The 19,022-nt window shown below is 35.6% G+C and overlaps 1 protein-coding gene and 2 non-coding genes across 4 annotated transcripts in view; 1 reads left to right on the top strand and 2 right to left on the bottom strand.

Moving 5' to 3' along the window:
- Positions 1 to 19,022, bottom strand: part of HYCC1 (hyccin PI4KA lipid kinase complex subunit 1) — a 65,430-nt gene that overhangs the window by 17,487 nt on the left and 28,921 nt on the right. For both annotated transcript variants that reach the window (XM_066353740.1, XM_066353742.1), the window contains exons 3-9: positions 17,846 to 17,947; positions 11,917 to 12,096; positions 10,068 to 10,148; positions 9,484 to 9,599; positions 7,879 to 7,974; positions 4,202 to 4,318; positions 555 to 642 (exon numbers count right to left, since the gene is read on the bottom strand). In XM_066353740.1, coding sequence (XP_066209837.1) covers positions 555 to 642; positions 4,202 to 4,318; positions 7,879 to 7,974; positions 9,484 to 9,599; positions 10,068 to 10,148; positions 11,917 to 12,096; positions 17,846 to 17,947 — 780 coding nt within the window. The remainder of the gene's footprint in view (positions 1 to 554; positions 643 to 4,201; positions 4,319 to 7,878; positions 7,975 to 9,483; positions 9,600 to 10,067; positions 10,149 to 11,916; positions 12,097 to 17,845; positions 17,948 to 19,022) is intronic.
- On the top strand, positions 8,666 to 8,741 carry TRNAI-GAU (transfer RNA isoleucine (anticodon GAU)). The gene has a single exon. It is a non-coding gene; the product is annotated as a tRNA-Ile (tRNA).
- Positions 11,199 to 11,274, bottom strand: LOC136384288 (small nucleolar RNA U105B). The gene has a single exon (XR_010747575.1). It is a non-coding gene; the product is annotated as a small nucleolar RNA U105B (small nucleolar RNA).

Here is a 19,022-nt window from a genome sequence, read left to right as displayed (position 1 = left end):
TCAAATTTTATTATATACCTTTTCAAGTAAAAAATTTTCCTAGTATAAAGGAACATGAATCACTGAGTATTAATGACATATTACTGTACTACAAAAAGTCTACTCCTGGATTTACAGTTCTATTTTGAGAATTTTTAAATTAAAAATTTTCATAAATAAGGGAGGCACTGACTGGCCCTGGCCGATTGGCTCAGCGGTAGAGCATCAACCCAGCGTGTGCAAGTCCTGGGTTCGATTCCTGGTCAGGGCACACAGGAGAAGTGCCCATCTGCTTCTCCACCCTTCCCCCTCTCCTTTCTCTCTACCTCTCTCTTCCCCTCAAGGCTCCAATGGAACAAAGGTGACCCAGGCGCTGAGGACGGCTCCATGGCCTCCACCTCAGGTGCTAGAATGGCTTCGGTCGCAACAGAGCAATGCCCCAGAAGGGAGAGCACCGCCCCCTGGTGGGCATGCCGGGTGGATCCCAGTCGGGCACATGTGGGAGTCTGTGTGACTGCCTCCCCGTTTTTAACTTCAGAAAAATACAAAAAATATAAAATAAGTGAGGCACTTACCAGCAGTGGCTCTGGATATAATTCTAACTGGGCTCTGTATATAATATCATCCAATGCTTTTTGAGCTAGATCCCATTCTCCATTATAACTATAAAATTAAATAAAGTATAATTATTTTAAATTAACTCTATATAATTGAAATACAATGAGAAACTATCTTTGCTGAGGAAAATAAGAGGTCATATTAGCACACCACTTAGCATTCCACTCTTAAAAACATTTTTTAATATTTGAATTCCTTTCAATTGTATCTGAAAGTCTATTAATAGAAAATATTATGGATGTATATTTCTTTTCTAAAGAACATTTCTATTAATGGAACAGATATCCAAAACTCCAAGCAATCTCAAAGCATTTTACATTTTCAAAGCAAGTCAGAGCATAATAAATTATATACCTTAGAATAACGTTCACAACACTTTATGGTAACATTATTTTATGAGAATTTTTTTAATGATTTTTAATGAGAATCTAAATTACTGTGGCTTGCAGTAGTTACTTCTTTGCATTTTGATAGTCATGTAGAAGTGTATATGATGTATGTTGCAAACATCAGCAATATATTGGGGGAAAAAGTATGAGTATAAATTTCAAAGACATGGCCAAACTCTAATTAAAATTGATTTAATGATGTAAATGGACATAGAAATAATGGTTTGGTCACCTGGCAACAAAATAAAGAAGTGTGAATCACATCAAGAGTACAAGCAAGGCTTAAGAAATGGAAAGGGCATCGTTCCCACCCTAAATACAAGATAAATCTACAAAATCATAACTTTTTATGAATCCAGCGAGAAGTTAAGATCACTGAGCAACCAAGTAATCTGAAACCTAAGGGCAGACAGTTGCCTCTAAGGCACATTGCAAGCGAGTTATAAGAATTTGGCTAAATTTTTCAACAAACTGCTAAAAGCCAAGTGTGAGTCAGCATGAGAGTATAGTATCTGGGATCAGATACAAGGGAGTTCACACCCTCTCACAAGCTGTGCTCCACAAACCTCCTTTGGGCACTTAGAAGAAAAACTGGGAGCAAGACTAGTGTGACCTGGAGCAGAAGAGAGGCCACCAAGCAGGAAAGGCGTGAAGATCCAGCCAGACCCCATGTCTCACAGGAAACAGAAAATTTGAAGCTTTTGGAAAAGGAGCAGAAAACACTTCACCATTATCTCAAAGGTTAAAAACAACTGTGGCTGAGAGAAAGAAAAAGGGGAAGAAACCCTCTACCTGTGGGGAAGTGGAGGATTAGGAAATCATCTTATGCCGAGACCACTTGAGGTCTCTTAGCACCAGAGGAGGCCGGGACCACTGAGGAATGAGGAACCCCTCCCCATCCTTAATCCATGCAGGAACACAGGGCCCGCTGAGAACTGAGGCTGGACCGGGCCAACGGAGAACACCTTTCTCCTCTTTCCCTAACCAGAGTAGTACACATCTAAGAACTGGAGGGGGGGCAAGAACATGGAGAGACCCTCTCTGAGGTGCAGACGCACAGGGAAAGCTGAAAGCTGAGTGTGGAGCAAGAATACATAAGAAAAACCATTCAGCAGTCCAGCTCCTCTGGCCCTAAGTACCAGGTAACATGAGAGGAATCTGAAGTAGGTGATGCTATGAAGGTAACCATAGCAACAACAAAATCCAACTGCAGTTAACGCCTGCCTGTAATAACTCCATTAACAGCCTGGAAGAAAAGAGTCATGCTCATTTCCAGGCATAACTAATATTTACCTCAGTCTCTGTAGTCCTACCATTAACAAAATAATAATCAATCAAATGTTACAAGGCACAAAAAAAGAAAAAGAAGAAAACAATCCATTATCAAGAGATAAAGAACAATAGAACTAATTCAGATGATTTAACTGTTGTAGTTACCAGGGAAATTAAAATACCTATCTGTACTATATTAAAGGTACCAGTAGAAAACATGGATATTATATATGAACAGATGGAGATTTCAGCAGAGAGATGGGAATTATAAGAAAGAGTCAAATAAAAAGGCTAGAAATAAAACACACACACTAACAGAGATGAAGAACCCCTTTAGGGGTCTCATTAGTAGACTCAACAAAAGTGAACAAAAGAATCAATGAACATGAAGATAGATCAAAAGAAATTACTCAATCTGAAACACAAAGCAAAAAAGAGAGAAAAAAAGATCAGAGCATGCAAGACTGGGACAACACAGTCTATGAATGGTCTAACACAGGGGTCAACAAACCTTTTCTTAAGGGCTAGACCAGGTGTTCCCAAACTACAGCCCACGGACCACATGCGGCCCCCTGAGGCCATTTATCCATCCCCCCGCAGCACTTCCAGAAGGGGCACCTCTTTCATTGGTGGTCAGTGAGAGGAGCATAGTTCCCATTGAAATACTGGTCAGTTTGTTGATTTAAATTTACTTGTTCTTTATTTTAAATATTGTATTTGTTCCCGTTTTGTTTTTTACTTTAAAATAAGATATGTGCAGTGTGCATAGGGATTTGTTCATGGTTTTTTTTATAGTCCGGCCCGCCAATGGTCTGAGGGACAGTGAACCCCCTGTGTAAAAGGTTTGGGGACCCCTGGGCTAGACAATGAATATTTTTGACTTGTGGGCCATACAATCTCTTTGGAACAACTCAATTCTGTTACGATAGCACAAAAGCAGCCATAGACAATACAAAAACAAATAGATATGACTGTGTTTCAATACAAAAATTTTAATAATCCAAAGTGGATTTTTTTGAGGGTTTATTTTGCGAAGGGGGAAGAGAAAGATGAGAAGCATCAACTTGTAGTAGCAGCACTTTTGTTTTCATTGATTGGTTCTGATATGTGCCTTGACGGAGGGCTTAAGTTGAGCCAGTGACTCAATGCTCAAGCCAATGACCTCGCGCTCAAGCCAGAGACCTTGTGTTTTTGAACCCAGGTCCTCAGCATACCAGGTCAACATTTTATCCACTGCGCTACCACTAGTCAGACACAGTAAAAAATTTTTAAAAACAGGCAGCAGGCCAGATTTGTAATCAACAAGGGAAAATTAAAGTATCAAGTGAATATAGTGCAAAGTATAGTAAAAGATATGTAGTAAGAGAATCACCAAGTAAACAATAGGGTTGGGAAAAAATACTAGTCTCTAAGGCAATTAGAGACTAGTTGGAAATTAATAGAATTAATGATAGTAATAAATTGTGATCAAAAGAATTACAAAAGATCGAGTTTGAAAAAAATAACTAGTATCTAAGGCATTAAGGCTGAGCATCAATATTAGAAATAATAATACGTTAATAAATTATTTATGATCAAAGAAGCTCTAAAATGTTTTTCAAGAGTTAAAATTTCCAGACTGGAAAAAGATCTTCATTGGGAAAAAAAGCTATTTGGAAATTACAACAAAAAAGTAATGAAGAAAGAAATTGTGAGTATATTTAGGTGCTGCTAATTTTCATTCTGTTCTTAAGGTTTTCTGAAAATGAAGTATTTCAGTTGGATACAAATTTGTCAGAACATTAAAAGATATATTTGAAATAATAGAACTATTATAAAGATCTTGATTGATATTTTCACAAAAATATGCTGATTATCTATTAACATTAGTGCATAGTAACATAAAAATAACAAACGATAATTCTCCAAAAACAATGTTTATTTTGTATATAAAATAAACTTACAAGGCAAAATAAATTCCTGTTAACATCTGCACCATGAATTCTGAAGAAACTGGTATCCTGCTACTTACTCCTTTATATTTTCTTACATGTTGTCGGGGATATCCACAAACACAGATTCTAGAAAGACCAAAATAAATATATATGTAAAATTGGTAAAAAGTTAGGTTATTTTTTTTAACATTTATAAGCCAACAGTGTACTAGGTATGCTCTCTTCTCTAAACAAACCTATAGCTAGGAAACAAAGTATTGTTCCAAACAGAACATTTGTCTATAACATTTTCCTGAGCAAATTAGGCTGGGGGAAAAATTTATAAAGCTAGAGTAGTGATTTTCAACCCATGTGCCACAAGAATTTTTAAAACATGCAATACCTGACTATTTAGTCAGGGGCACTAACCTCTTCTCCCTTAGTCTGTCAAATAAAAAATTGACAACAACCAACACAACAATAGCCATCTGGTGTGGATGTCTTGTCTTGAAACATAAATATATAGGTCATACAATAGAGTTGCATCTTATTGGTCATGTTGCTTAATAAAGTTGCATCTGATTGGTTAATTCTTGGTACCAGAAATTCTTATATACTGTACAAGCATAGGCACCTGATTTTTTAAAGTCACTTTGGAGCAAAAAGGGTAGGTAATTACTATTATTTTTTGTAAATCAATCAAAATTATACCCATTTTATTGTCAGATCAACAAAAAAATATATTTTTTGATGTGTCGCAGAATTTTAGTAATTAATTTAGGTGTGCCGAGAGATCCTATTACATGGAACTTAGCACTATTTATCATAAATAGATCTGTGTGTGATTCTCTATTTCTGACAAAGTTCTTGACACAAACTGCAGGCTCTAAAAAATGCTCTAAAATTAGACTCAAACATCATACAGTACACACCTTAATAAACCTCAGATATATTGAAATTTTAATGTTAAAAACGATGAGAAATAAAACATAAGCAAATAGTTACATATTTTTTGAATGCCTAATCATGACAACAAAGGTAGAATCCTAAAAAGCAACAGATTTTCAAGAAACTATCATAAAAATTTGAAATGTAAAGAAATATTTTTTTTCCTTATAGTGAATAATATTTAAGAAGTTCTAAGTTAAGGAGTACTTACTATAAGTACCTAATTATTATATATATACATATATATATTCACTCACACACACATATATATATTCACATATAAGCCACTTAAAGTCCAATATAGGGAACCATTTATAAATTACTCAGACAATATTATGAAACAAATAAACATGATGTTTTGAAACTCTATTTAAATAATGAGAAAAAACTGTATGAAACTACACATACAGCCTAATCTGAATTTATAATAAACACATAGGTGAATGGCATGTGTTCACTGTAAAAAGATCACACAGAGTTATAACTGAGCTGTGGGGTTACAGACTTATTTTCTTCTTTATATTTATACGTATTTTCTAAATTTTCTATGATCAACATACACTGTTTTTAAAGTAAAAAGTTTCTATTTTTAATAAAATGGAAAATTAGCTGTTTTCTCATAATATGGTGTGGTTGATAGTACTAGTCAATATATAGTAATTATTAAATGCTGCCCCCCCCCATGCAGTTACTACCTGGAACTTAATATTTCCTTTACTCAAGAAATCTAAGCTTTTACTTAAACATGCCCAAATACCACAAACCATTTCAATAATTTTGATCAATTCAATTGATCACCATGAGTGAGATGAAGTGAACTGAACTAAAGAAGTAACTGTGGAGAGAAGGTGGAAGGGTGAGATTGGAGTCACATCTAAGAAGTAAAATCAAGAGATGGAGGCTAAAGGAGTAATAGGAGTGTATAATTATTCCTACAGTAGTGTGAATAGCAGTCTGGATGGTAGTGTCATTAAGTGAACTTGGACAAATAAAACATACTATTTCAGAAGATGCTAAGTTTCAGATATATGGTATAGATGTCTCTATATGTCTGTATCTACAATATATCTGCATTCCCGGATCCTACCGTCTAAGACACTGTTTCAGAGTAGGAGATGGGCTTTGTAGTCTAAGTTCTAAAGGTGAAAAGTTCCTGCATTAAGTTACTCCTTAAACCATTGTTTATAAAGTGTTGGTCCTTACTCTCATTTTAGTCCATAACCAAGTTTTACTGGACCATAGTAAAATGAGAAACAAAGAAAGCTAAACATCCCATTTTTAATTCATAAATTATTGTCCTTCCCTTCCACTCTTCCCACTTGTTGATGTTAAAAGAGTCTCTGTTTTGCCTGGCCTGTGGTGGTGCAGGGGACAGGTCATCAACCTGGATGGAATGCTGAGGTCTCCAGTTCGAAGCGCTGGGCAAGCCCAGTCAAGGCACATACGCAAAGCAGCCAACGAACAAACTAAAATGAAACAACTAGAAGTTGATACTTCTTGCTCCACCCCCACCTCCTCTCTCTGTAAAATCAATAAATAAAATCTTCTAAAAAAAATAGTTTCTGTTTTGTTAAATAATGTTGACAGTAGATGACAGTAGATATTCATAATATAACCACTTGGAAAAATAAAATGTTGGCAATACCGTGTAGATACTCCACCCACTCCAGCTTATTTTGAAATTTATAGATCTTGTGAAATTCAAAGGTCTGGGCACCTGTGACTTTAAAGGATTTAAAGCAAGAAACATACCAGAAAGACTCATTGGTACCATTTTCTAAGGTCTAGGAGATGTAGTTATGCTAATTACGGAATCATCCTAAAGACTCTCCATTTCTCTGTCTTCTCTAACAAGCCCCTTGTTTTATCACCTCCCATCTCCCTCTGGTCCTGCACAGTTTTCCATCCTGTTCAGTAACAATTTCTGCTTTTCCTGTTTTATTTTGTTTTGATTTCCAAGTATTCCTCTATACACCCCCCCCTTATGAACTTTTCAAAGTTGCATTTTCTAAATAAATTCCCCAAATCTAAATTATTCTACAAGTTCCTTAGTTTTCTATTTTCCTAATTTACTTGAATTACCAAAGACATTTCTTTTTGTTTGTTTTTTAAAAGGTAACATTCATCACAAAAAAAAAAATTAGAAAAGGACAGAAAATCACATAGAAAAAATTAAAATAATTCTACCAGTCAAACATAACTATCATTGATATTCTGGTCATAGTCAGTCAATGCTGGAAGCATTGCATATGTAATCTATCAGTAAATACCTTTATAAATTAGAATTTTTAAATGTTTGCATAGTATAGCTAAGGACTATCACAATTTATTTAACCAACCTCTTTGCTCAATTTTTTTAAACAAGAAAAGTTTAAAAACCAGTACCTCTTACTTATTTCTTGGTACCAAATTGAAGCACAATAACAATAAATAATAATTTATTTTTAAAGCAAACCATACAGAAACCAACCAATTGCCAAAAATGGAAAGGTCATAACAGTTCCAGCCTTTTAATTATATAGTATGATCCTTTTCTGATTAAATATTCCATTAAAATGCTTTCAACCTAACCCTCTTTATTCTGTTTTTTATGGTATAATTTATAAGGAACACTCTGTTGGCTAGCATGAACTTCCTATTAACTTATTTAATGTTTTAAACAGATGATTAAACACAAAAAAAATAACTTAGATATATAACAATTTAGCAATCCTAGATTCATATATTTCACTATTAAAAACATATAAATTTTAATTTACCTTGAACAAATGTGACACAATGATTGAAGAGAAACACTGGGCATATAGGTTAAGGCAGCATTGTAACACAACAATAGGAATGTCAACACTTCAAACCTAAAGATAAACCAAAAGAACATTTACAAATCTTTAAAATTCTAAGTCAACCAATTAAGCAGACATTGGGGAGAGATATTATGTTAAAGAACAGACCTGTACAAAATAATCACAAAAATAATAACACAAAACTGCAAGGAAAAGAAGACTTCTCAAGCAGTAGTCATATACAAGTTACCTTAAAAATTCAATGTTTTCAATGACATCCAAAGCAAAGTATAAGTGACAAATCAGGAAGATATATTTTTTCTCTTACAGAAAATGACTTACTATATATTTTTTTAGATCTTTATTTATTCATTTTAGAGAGGGATAAGAAAGAGAGAGAGAGAGAGAGAAGCGGAGAGGAGCTGGAAGCATCAACTCCCATATATGCCTTGACCAGGCAAGCCCAGGGTTTCAAACCAGTGACCTCAGCATTCCAGGTCCACGTTTTATATCCTGAGCCACCACAGGTCAGGCTGACTTACTATTTTTAAAAATCAAGCCCTAGCCTGACCTGTGGTGGCGCAGTAGGATAAAGCGTCAACCTGGAAATGCTGAGGTCGCCTGTTCGATACCCTGGGCTTGCCTGGTCAAGGCACATATGGGAGTTGATGCTTCCTGCTCCTCCCCTCTCTCTCTCTCTCTCTCTCTCCTCTCCGAAAATTGAATAAAATCTTTTAAATAAATAAATAAATAAATAAATCAAGCCCTGGCCAGTTGGCTCAGTGGTAGAGCATCAGCCTGATGTGCAGGAGTCCCGGGTTCGATTCCCGGCCAGGGCACACAGGAGAAGCGCCCATCTGCTTCTCCACCCCTCCCCCTCTCCTTCCTCTCTGTCTCTCTCTTCCCCTCCCGTAGCCAAGGCTCCATTGGAACAAAGTTGGCCCAGGCGCTGAGGATGGCTCTATGGCCTCTGCCTCAGGTGCTAGAATGGCTCTGGATGCAACAGAGCAACAGCCCAGATGGGCGGAGCATCGCCCCCTGGTGGACATGCCGGGTGGATCCCGGTAGGGCGCATGCGGGAGTCTGTCTGACTGCCTCCCCATTTCCAACTTCAGAAAAATACAAAAAAAAAAAGAAATCATTATACACAACTCATTAAACATTATTTATAAATCTACTAATTTTTTTTTTTACAGAGACACAGAGAGAGAGAGAGAGAGTCAGAGAGAGGGATAGATAAGGACAGACAGGAACTGAGAGAGATGAGAAGCATCAATCATTAGTTATTCTGTTGCGACACCTTAGTTGTTCATTGATTGCTTTCTCATATGTGCCTTGACCGTGGGGCTACAGCAGACCAAGTAACCCCTTGCTCAAGCCAGCAACCTTGGGTCTAAACCGGTGAGCTTAGCTCAAACCAGATGAGCCCGTGCTCAAGCTGGCGACCTCGGGGTCTCGAACCTGGGTCCTCTGCATCCAAGTCCAATGCTCTATCCACTGCGCCATCGCTTGGTCAGGCTCTACTGAAATAATTTTTAAAATCAGTGAGGCAGTACGGCAGGCTATGTCTCCACAGTATACCTATTCTGTGCCGTCAGCATCTCCCTTTGAGGGTGAGGTCCACTGTAAACAACTTTTGACAAACCATGCTGGGATAGTGCACTCTCAGTCAGAGCCATGGACCCAATGCTGGAAGGCTAAAGGAAAGAAATTTGAATTAAAAAATAATTTTGTAGAAAATGTGATATTTAGAACACATACACCACTAAGAATGACATATCTTAAAAATATTCAGACTGTCTACGACTCAATTTCCAGCTCAAAGATTTAATAAATAATTAACAACCAAACTACAAAGATAAATAATAGTTTAACTTAAAAAATTCTACCATGGAAATATATAATTGCCACAAAAAAATACACTAGTTTTATCCATAGAGAAAAATATTTAAAAATGAATACTTTGAATAGATCTCTTATAATCATATTTTAAAGTTTAAGGGTTTTGATTTCTCATTTCAATTTGGGAATTGCAAATACTTTGATGTTTTATACTGAAGTTACTAACAAACTGATCAAAATTTTTACCTCAATAACTAGACCCTAATTTATAACAACTTCAGATCATAGAGACAATAAACATACTTTGAAAAAATGTCACTTACTTCATGATATACAGATGGTTTGGATAAAGATGGAATTGTAAAACTCAATACTTTGCTATGTCCCTGTTTGTCAACTATTTCCTACAAAAGTAAAAGAAAGTATATTGAAATAGTTTTTCACATAAACTTAAAAAATAAATTTAAATTGTTAGTCTAAAACTGACTTGAAAAGAATTTTAAAATCAACTAAAATCTTAAAAGATGTTATATAAACCATAGTCAATTATTCAGAAACACCTGAAGTCAACCTTCCACTTTTAAAGTATAAGTAACATAATTTTAAGAATGGCTGAAATAGACATAGTTTTTTTGTTTGTTTTTTTTTTTTATTATTATATAATTTTATTTTTTTAATGGGGTGACATCAATAAATCAGGATACATATATTCAAAGATAACAAGTCCAGGTTATCTTGTCGTTCAATTATGTTGCATACCCACCACCCAAAGTCAGATTGTCCTCTGTCACCTTCTATCTTGTTTTCTTTGTGCCCCTCCCCACCCCCTATCCCTCTCCCATTCCCCCCTCCCCCCTGTAACCACCACACTCTTATAAATGTCTCTTAGTTTCACTATTATGTCCCACCTACGTATGGAATAATACAGTTCCTGTTTTTTTCTGATTTACTTATTTCGCTTCGTATCATAGACATAGTATCTTAATAATCATTTATTTTTCTCACATAAAAAGTTACATTTTCTAAATCAATTAACACAGTTATGAAATACATCAGACAAAGCCTTTAATTTTTTTTCCAGTTTAGAAACCTTAAATACCTAGATTATACTAATTAATACACAAACATTATTAGCAATTCAAACTATATGTTAAAGCAATGTTGTAAAATCTAAAGACAGTCCAGATTTTACAGAATTATTAGTGGTAGATGTTAGACTAAATCTTTTCTGCTAAACTTTTTGTGAAAGTAATGAACAATTTATAGACAATAGATTTTAGGTTTAAAAAATTTTATAATTCAACAGTGATATTTTCAGATACCTCACAATAAAAAAAAAAACTGGTCTGATTTTTAGTCTTCAATCAATCCCAAAAGATTTATTTATGTATTTATTTTTTATTTTTTTTTTCGGGGGTGGCAGGGTCAGAGGCCAGCCCTACTCTCTCCCCTTTTCATGGTGCATCAGGGCGTTTACTTTGAGACTGAGCAATCACAGAGTCTCAGCAGCAGCTATTTATTTATTTTTAGTGAGAGGAAGGGAGGCAGAGAGACAAACTCCCATATGAGCCTTGACTGGGATCTACCCTACAAGCCCACTAGGGGGCAATGCTCTGCCCATTTTGGGCCGGTGCTCTGTTGCTCAGCATCTGAGCCATTTTTTTTTTAGCACCTGAAGTAGACGTCACAAAGCCATCCTCAGCTCCAAAGGCCAACTCGCTCAAGCCAATCAAGCCATGGCTGCAGGAGGGGAAAAAGGGGAAAAGGAGAGGGGGAGAGGGGGAGGGGAGGAGGGAGAGAGAGACAGAGACAGAGACAGAGAAAGGGAGGAGAAGTGGAGAAGCAGATGGTCACCTCTCCTGTGTGCCCTGACAGGGAATTGAACTTGGGATATCCACACGCTGGATTGACGCTCCACCACTGAGCCTAACCGGCCAGGGCCTCAGGAGATTTATTTACATAATAATATGTATGCCAGTATAGCCCTCAACCTCCATAGAGTTATTTCTGGAAGAATGAGCAATGAGTCATTTGATGCACAAAAAACAAATATTAGCTTTACAAAAATGAAAAGCAGTTCCTATTAGGTACGTATTTGCTTTCGCTGAAAAAAATATGTATTTGCTTTTGCCACACAGAAAAAATGTTTTGTTAACCATATTAAATACAAACCAAATTGTAAACCCCTAAAAGAAGAGCTTCGATGCATCCACTGCTATGCACATTTCTGCTGGCTGAGACTGCAAGGTAGCACCAAATCAGTTCCGGAAGAAACTGCAGTGTAAATCGAAGTAACTGTTCCTCTCCACTGCGGTAGAATTCAAAGAGCTGGTGACAGACAGGTTCTAGCAACTGGAAGAAGGACAAACGTTAATTCAAGGATTGTATTGTATTTGAATGACAGTGACATGTAAAATATGGAAGTTTCCCCCAATTGCTAATTACTGAAATATATAAATGTATTTTCACTTTGGGGCTGAGCAAAACTACTAATTGCTAAGTTATTTAGTAAAACTAATGAAGTTTTTCCCTTAATATCTTTAATATCTTTCCTTCCTGATTTAAAAAAAAAAAAAAAGCCAATATATAGCCCTGGCCAGATAACTCAGTTGGTTACAGCATCATCCCAAAGAGCAGAGATTGCCGATTCTATCCCCAGTCAGGGCACGTATAGGAACAGATGTTCCTGTCCCTTTCCTGCTCTCTTCCTTCCTCTCTCTAAAATCAATAAAATAAACATTTTCTAAAAAATGCCAATATATAAATAATTGGTTACAGGGTTAGAAAAATTAAAATGGGAGTCCTAGGTAGTTACTGTTACCTCCTGAGCTTATAATTAGGCAGCATCTAACTACAATGACTGGTGTGTGGAGTAGCTGAATAATTACAGAGCCCCTAGATCGAGATCCCTGTTGTAGCCATGGTTAATTGCCACTGGATAGTCTAAACATTGCTGTCATTTTGTTTTAAACATAATTTGGAGGTTATTTATCACCTTTCTTCTCCCATGACACCCCCAGTATTCCCCAGTTTATAGAGCTATCTTTATAATAAACATTTTTAAATCAGAAAGTAAAGATAAGAGACCCTTATAGGTATTATCTCAAACCACATGGAGTGATCACACACAGTCATAAATATATCAAGAGATTCACAGAGTACTCATTTTTCAAACCACCAGTTTTGAAAATGTATTTTTGTCAGCTAACTAAACAGATTTTCTACTACCAGTAATAGCAATGAACAGAAACTAATTTATAGTGAATATTTTGATTTCAAGTAAGTTAAATAATAAAGTAAATCAGGTATAATTAAAGTATTATCTATATAAGATATAATAAAAATTATACTTCAATAAACATTGACTAAGTCAAATTAGTCTTTCCTATTGAATAGTTACTTCTGACAGTTAAATATTTTTCTCATCCTCAAAGTGGATGTTAGAAGGCAACAGGTGTTGTAGCATGGCAAATGTTACACGACTCTGGAGGGCCAGAGGGACAGGGAGTCACAGATAGCAAGAACAACTTGTAGGTACAAATCTGAAAGAATGGGGTTGGAGGTGGTAGGACAAAAAAAGGCTGATAGTGGGGTTTAGCTTTCAGGTGGAGTTTTAAATTTTTCTTTATGGGCCAGTGTCAATAATCTTGTATTGTGGTGTGACATCCCTGATCTCTAAATACCTGGGAATGCTTTGATTAAATTTAGTCTAACAAGTATTTACAAAATTATGAAAATTTAGGTTGAAAATTTTCCAACAGTCTGAACACATAATTTCAATCAAAGCACACTCAAAAGGCCTTATAACTAATTTAAAATTCAAAATTAAAAGGGTTTTTGCTTTATGAAAGTAGAACCAAATGACAACAGATTAAAAGGGGATGTAGAAATTGTTTCGCAATGAGATTAGATGAAATTATGCATATCAATCAACAGAAAAAAAAAATCTGTGTATTGTTTTACAGCTTGCAAAATGCATTCACACACGTGAACCTGTTCAATTTGCACAACATTTTAGGGAAGATTATAATTATGCATACTTTCTACATAAGAAAATTGAGACAAACAGGCTATCTATTATGACCAAAATCACACAGCTTACAAGGTCAGATGGAGCCAAGATTTTGTGGCTCAATTATAAACATACATGAAAAATGTCAAAGAAGAATCAAATGACATACAATGTGAGAAATATAAGTGGTGTTTGACTTGTGTAACTTGAACCTATTTAAGACAAGCAATGGAGTATAGAATGTGCTGTTTTCTAGTGTCTGGTTTAAAGTTTTGAATGTATTTTCTCATGGAAATATTGTTACTCTTGGTGGGTAAGTTTTATAGTACTATTATGAAAGAACTGCATATCAAACATATTTTCATATGTTAAATGGGCTTTTTATAAGTCTAATGAGAACCTAATCATTGTGTACCTTCTTTCCATTCTAAAATATATTCTGCATTCCAAAACAAGTTACAAATCAACTTTTACAACAGTTCATTCATAAGACGTTTGTATCCTAAGAGAGATTTCATGGTAATAGAAATGTAACTTTAAAATGTCTTTAAATGATTAAAGCAGGAATGGAAAATAGAAAAGAGTTCACTTTGAATAAATTTACAAGAAAATCTTGCAAAAAAATTTTTTTGCACTGAACAACTACTAAGGAACACAGGTAGGAAAAAATAATAGAAAGTTTGAAGTACATTATTACTATTCAGGTGCTAGTAGCTACTGCACTGACCCTCTCTTCACTTTGGGCTCCTTTCAGCTAGAATACCAAAGAGACATTATGTGGCTCTTTCAAAAAAAAAAAAGCGGGTTTCATAACACACCTTAGCATTGTTAGCCTCTAATCATGGGCCTACCTTAAAATTATAGTCAGTTAAAAGCACCAGTCAAGAAAACGACATTATACCATACAGTGCCTCTCAATAGTTTCTTGAACACACCACATACCACCTAACGCAGGGCCTTTGTGCTTTCTATTTCCTCTCCTGGGAAGTTCTTGCTCCTGGTTCTATTTTCTCTCTCTAATTCATTCAGACCTTGATTCAACTCTCCCATTCTCAGTCCCTACTCCATTTATCTTCATAGTTTTATCACTAACTGATATTGCTTTATACACTGTATTACAGATACTTGTTTAATGTCTCCTGCCTACCAGAATATAAGTTCTAATCAATAAGATAAAAAATTTAGTCTATTTTTTTCACTAATATATTTCTAAGTGATTTCTGGCACATTGTATGGATTCAACAAATATTTATTAAATGAATTAAACTGAATAATGAAAATGCACTATCAATAATCCAAATACCAAATTTGCCAGACTTCAAATAACACCAGAACCAATGTTCCAAACTTCAAAAATCTAAGTGTTATCAACACTTCAGGAATATTTCCAAATTAAGATAAAATATTCTAAACAGCAAATGGAAAGTTGTGATGTTAAAGTAGATCACACTGTTATATTTTAGAAGCACTTTTAAATATATTTTTTAAGACTGACTTGTCTTTTAAAAATACAGAATATACTTTCTTCACCATATTAATCAGGCAAAAACATAAAACTTACATGCAAAACCTCTTAATTCAGTGCCTCTGTGGTCCATAGACTCAATAGTATTAACAAATTGTTACCAGTTCCCAACAATATAAATACAGATATTGAAAGGAAGAATTTAGAAACTTTTATAGCCACTTCATATTGCTGTAACACCCAAGTGGGTGATCAGCAGACTTATTGAACAGGACACAGATCAGGTAGGAGTTATCAAATTTTTGTGGTATCTCCCATAATGTGAGTTGCATGTTTGTTGTGAGCATCAAGCATGCATGTCCTGTGACAGACTGGAAAAATTTTTTAAATTGGTCTTTTACCACAATTTGAAAAATAGTGCTATAAACCATTAGAGCTATTATTCACTGTTAATTTGAATTAAAGAAATGCTGTAAACCAAATTAGCCTCTTAGAAATTTACCTTACAAACTATCTAAAGTAGTCTGGGTAAGACACACTTCATCAAGCCCTGGCCAATTGGCTCAGTAGTAGAACGCTGGCCTAGCGTGTGTAAGTCCTGGGTTCAATTTCCAGTCAGGGCACACAGGAGAAGTGCCCATCTGCTTCTCCACCCTTCCCCCTCTCCTTTCTCTCTATCTCTCTCTTCCCCTCCCACAGCCAAGGCTCCATGGGAGCAAAATTGGCCCAGGTGCTGAGGATGGCTCTGTGGCCTCCACCTCAGGCACTAGAATGGCTCCGGTTGCAACAGAGCAACAGCCCAGATGGGCAGAGCATCGCCCCCTGGTGGGCATGCCGGGTGGATCCCGGTCTGGTGCATGCGGAGTCTGTCTCTCTGCTTCTAACTTCAAAAAAATCCAAAATAAAAAAACACTTCATCAGAGGAATAATTTTTAAATCTTTTGAAGTATTAAGCATGAAATGATACAAGATTTAACTTGTTAAAAAGCAATAAAGCCCACAGCTATACTTACTCTATTTGGTAAAATAATTCTCAACTAAATATGGAAAACTTTAAAATAGCTTCTACCCAAACACATTAAAAACAAACCCTTCAAGAAAACTACTTACACATACTATACAAATAAAGAAGTTTTGGGGAGGGGGAGGGGCAAACAAAATATGATTATTCTATTCAGTTATTCCAGTTAATGTTCTGGCTTGTCATTACACTCCCTAATCCTTCAGCATCTAAAATGTATGATCCACTTTACAGCACACTCAGCAGAGGCTAAGTTATTCCTCACTTCCTCCAAAATAGGTGAACTACTCAATTAACCAAAGACTCTAGTTTTGGTAGTTTCATCATATAGGTCCATATAGGACTGGACTTCAGAGTATAAGTTATTTTAGCACTGAATAATAAGATTAGTAGTGTCGGAGCCTATCATGTCTTCTACCAAAATCAAGTACAGAAGAATCACACACCTCATATTCCTCCCCTCTAGTCCACCTCTTTCCATTCCACTAACCCTGGCCCAGCCCAGGTTCTCCACAGCTCCCTCCCAGGCTATTTTCTTAGCTTCCTACTCTCTGGTTTTCAATTTTTCCATTCTCCAAATCTATGCCCCATATCGCCACCTTCCTAAAATTAATAATATAATCAAGGCATTCCTTCAGTGCAAAAAAAGTCTACATGGCTTAGGACAGATTCCAAGATCCTCCATGGCTACAACCGAAACCTACCTTTCCAGTTTCAGTTCCCAGCAGCCTTACCTTCCCTGTCCATTCACTATTGCGTTAGCCTATTTGCTTCCCCCCACAAATAACATGCCTTTTTCTTTTCCACGCTATTTCTAATCCTTTTCTATTTCTACTATGAATAATGGGATTTACAAGCACCAGAATCCGGAGTATAGATCATTTTATTACCTTTAAACTAAATTTGCTATCTAAAAAAAGAAAAGGGGAAGGAGACAAAAGAAAAGAAGAAAGGACTGGGAAAAGCACCAGCTGGTGCTTGCCATTCCTTAAATGTCTTACATTTTTTCAGGCCTCCATATTCTATCCCTACTGCTTGAAATGTCTCTTTATCTCGTACACCTGGCAAATTCAAGCATATCCATCTAGACTGTTAAAAATTGCCTTGAAAGCATGTGTTTAATTATTTTCTCCATTCCACTTTTCAGATAAAGACTATGTATTACTCATCTTTGATTTTCTATTGCCTAGCATTGCAGCTGGCTTATAATGGACAAATATTTGCTGAAGAAAGAAATGAATGTAGTGACCGAAGGTTTTCTAGGTTACCTCCAGCAAGACAGAGTGGCAGGGAGAGATAAGGAAGCACATGTTCAGAGATGGCTTTTGGAATATGGTAATAATTCTATTTCTTGGCCTGAGGGGTTACGCTGGAGTTCATTTTATCACAGTTTTTTTTTTATTCTGCCATTTTTTAACATAAACTATTTTCCTCATACCCCCTCCACCCTATTTCTCATAGGTAATCACCTAAACACTCCATAATATATACTATAGTTCATTAAACATATACTTTTTCTTACTCTTTTATATGTTATATTTCACAAAAAATTAAAAAGTAATCAACTGACTAGTACTAGTACAATAAACTATAAAATACGTACCTCACTTTGTGGCTCCTGGATAACTTTATAAAGAGATGAAACTAAAGAACTTTTATCTTTCAAGTTTGTGGCATAATTTGGTAAAGATGTTTCTGGCAGCGTCTAAACAAATAAAAAAGAAATACATTTTATTTTCAGGAAGTTTCCAGAATAGGCATCTCCACAGACAGAAAGTAGACTAGCCGCTGCCACAGACTAGGGTGTGCGAAAGATGGAAGTGATGAACTGGTATGGAGTTTCCTTTTGGGGTGATAGAAATGTTCTAGAATTAGATGCTGGTGCTGATTGTACAACACTATAAATATAGTACTAAAAAACACTATTTTCATTTTAAAACAGAAAATTTTATATTACATGAATTATATCTCAACAAAATAATTGTAAAAATAAAACAAAAAATATATTTAACCCTCTTATCATCAACAGGACATAAATTAACATCAACACTTTACCTTTGATCACAGTGTGGGGTTAGAAATGAGAACATAAGCCATGTGTAAAGCCAGAGATATATTTTCTGTAGCATTATGTAAGTTATAAATCTCATTAGCCATATCGATCCTGCTTTTCTTAATAAACACTGTATCAATGAATATTGTTGTATAAGGATATAATAATATTTCAAACCTAAAAGCCACAGATCATTATCAAAGCAATTCTCCTGAGTTACATATTGTGACTGTTAAGTTAGGTAAGACTGTTCTTCTTTATAGAATTACAAAGAAATTCAGACTTCTCAGAACTACAGAACAAGGTAGCCATACTAGCAATAAGCTAGCTTTCCTAATGTCATTTAAAACATAGACAACTAATCACAGCTTGCCAGAAAGGACAGCAACATTCAGAAAGGACAGCATGACCAGAGAGGAATGAGAAGAGATAAAACTCCAGGATTAAGTCAGATAGTTTGGGATATAAGTAGTAGGGAAATCTGCAAAGCAGTAACAAAAACAAAATACTTCATTGTAACAAATGATAAAACCTATCCTTCTAGAATATACCCCCTTCTTTACAATCTGTCTGTCTCCAAAGTCATTATTCTTTCTCATGCACATTCCCTCCTTCAATCATTCAGTCAACAAATGTTAATCCTGCAGTAGATATAATGTCCAAAGATATTGCTAATAGTCATTCCAAGATATACTATTTCCTACATGTTCCGTATCCCAGTATTTCA

This window comes from Saccopteryx leptura, chromosome 12 (assembly GCF_036850995.1).
Source record: "Saccopteryx leptura isolate mSacLep1 chromosome 12, mSacLep1_pri_phased_curated, whole genome shotgun sequence".
Classification (NCBI taxonomy): Eukaryota; Metazoa; Chordata; class Mammalia; order Chiroptera; family Emballonuridae; genus Saccopteryx; species Saccopteryx leptura.
The sequence above is the reverse complement of the archived record's forward strand: the minus strand, read 5'-3'. Positions and strand labels throughout refer to the sequence as shown.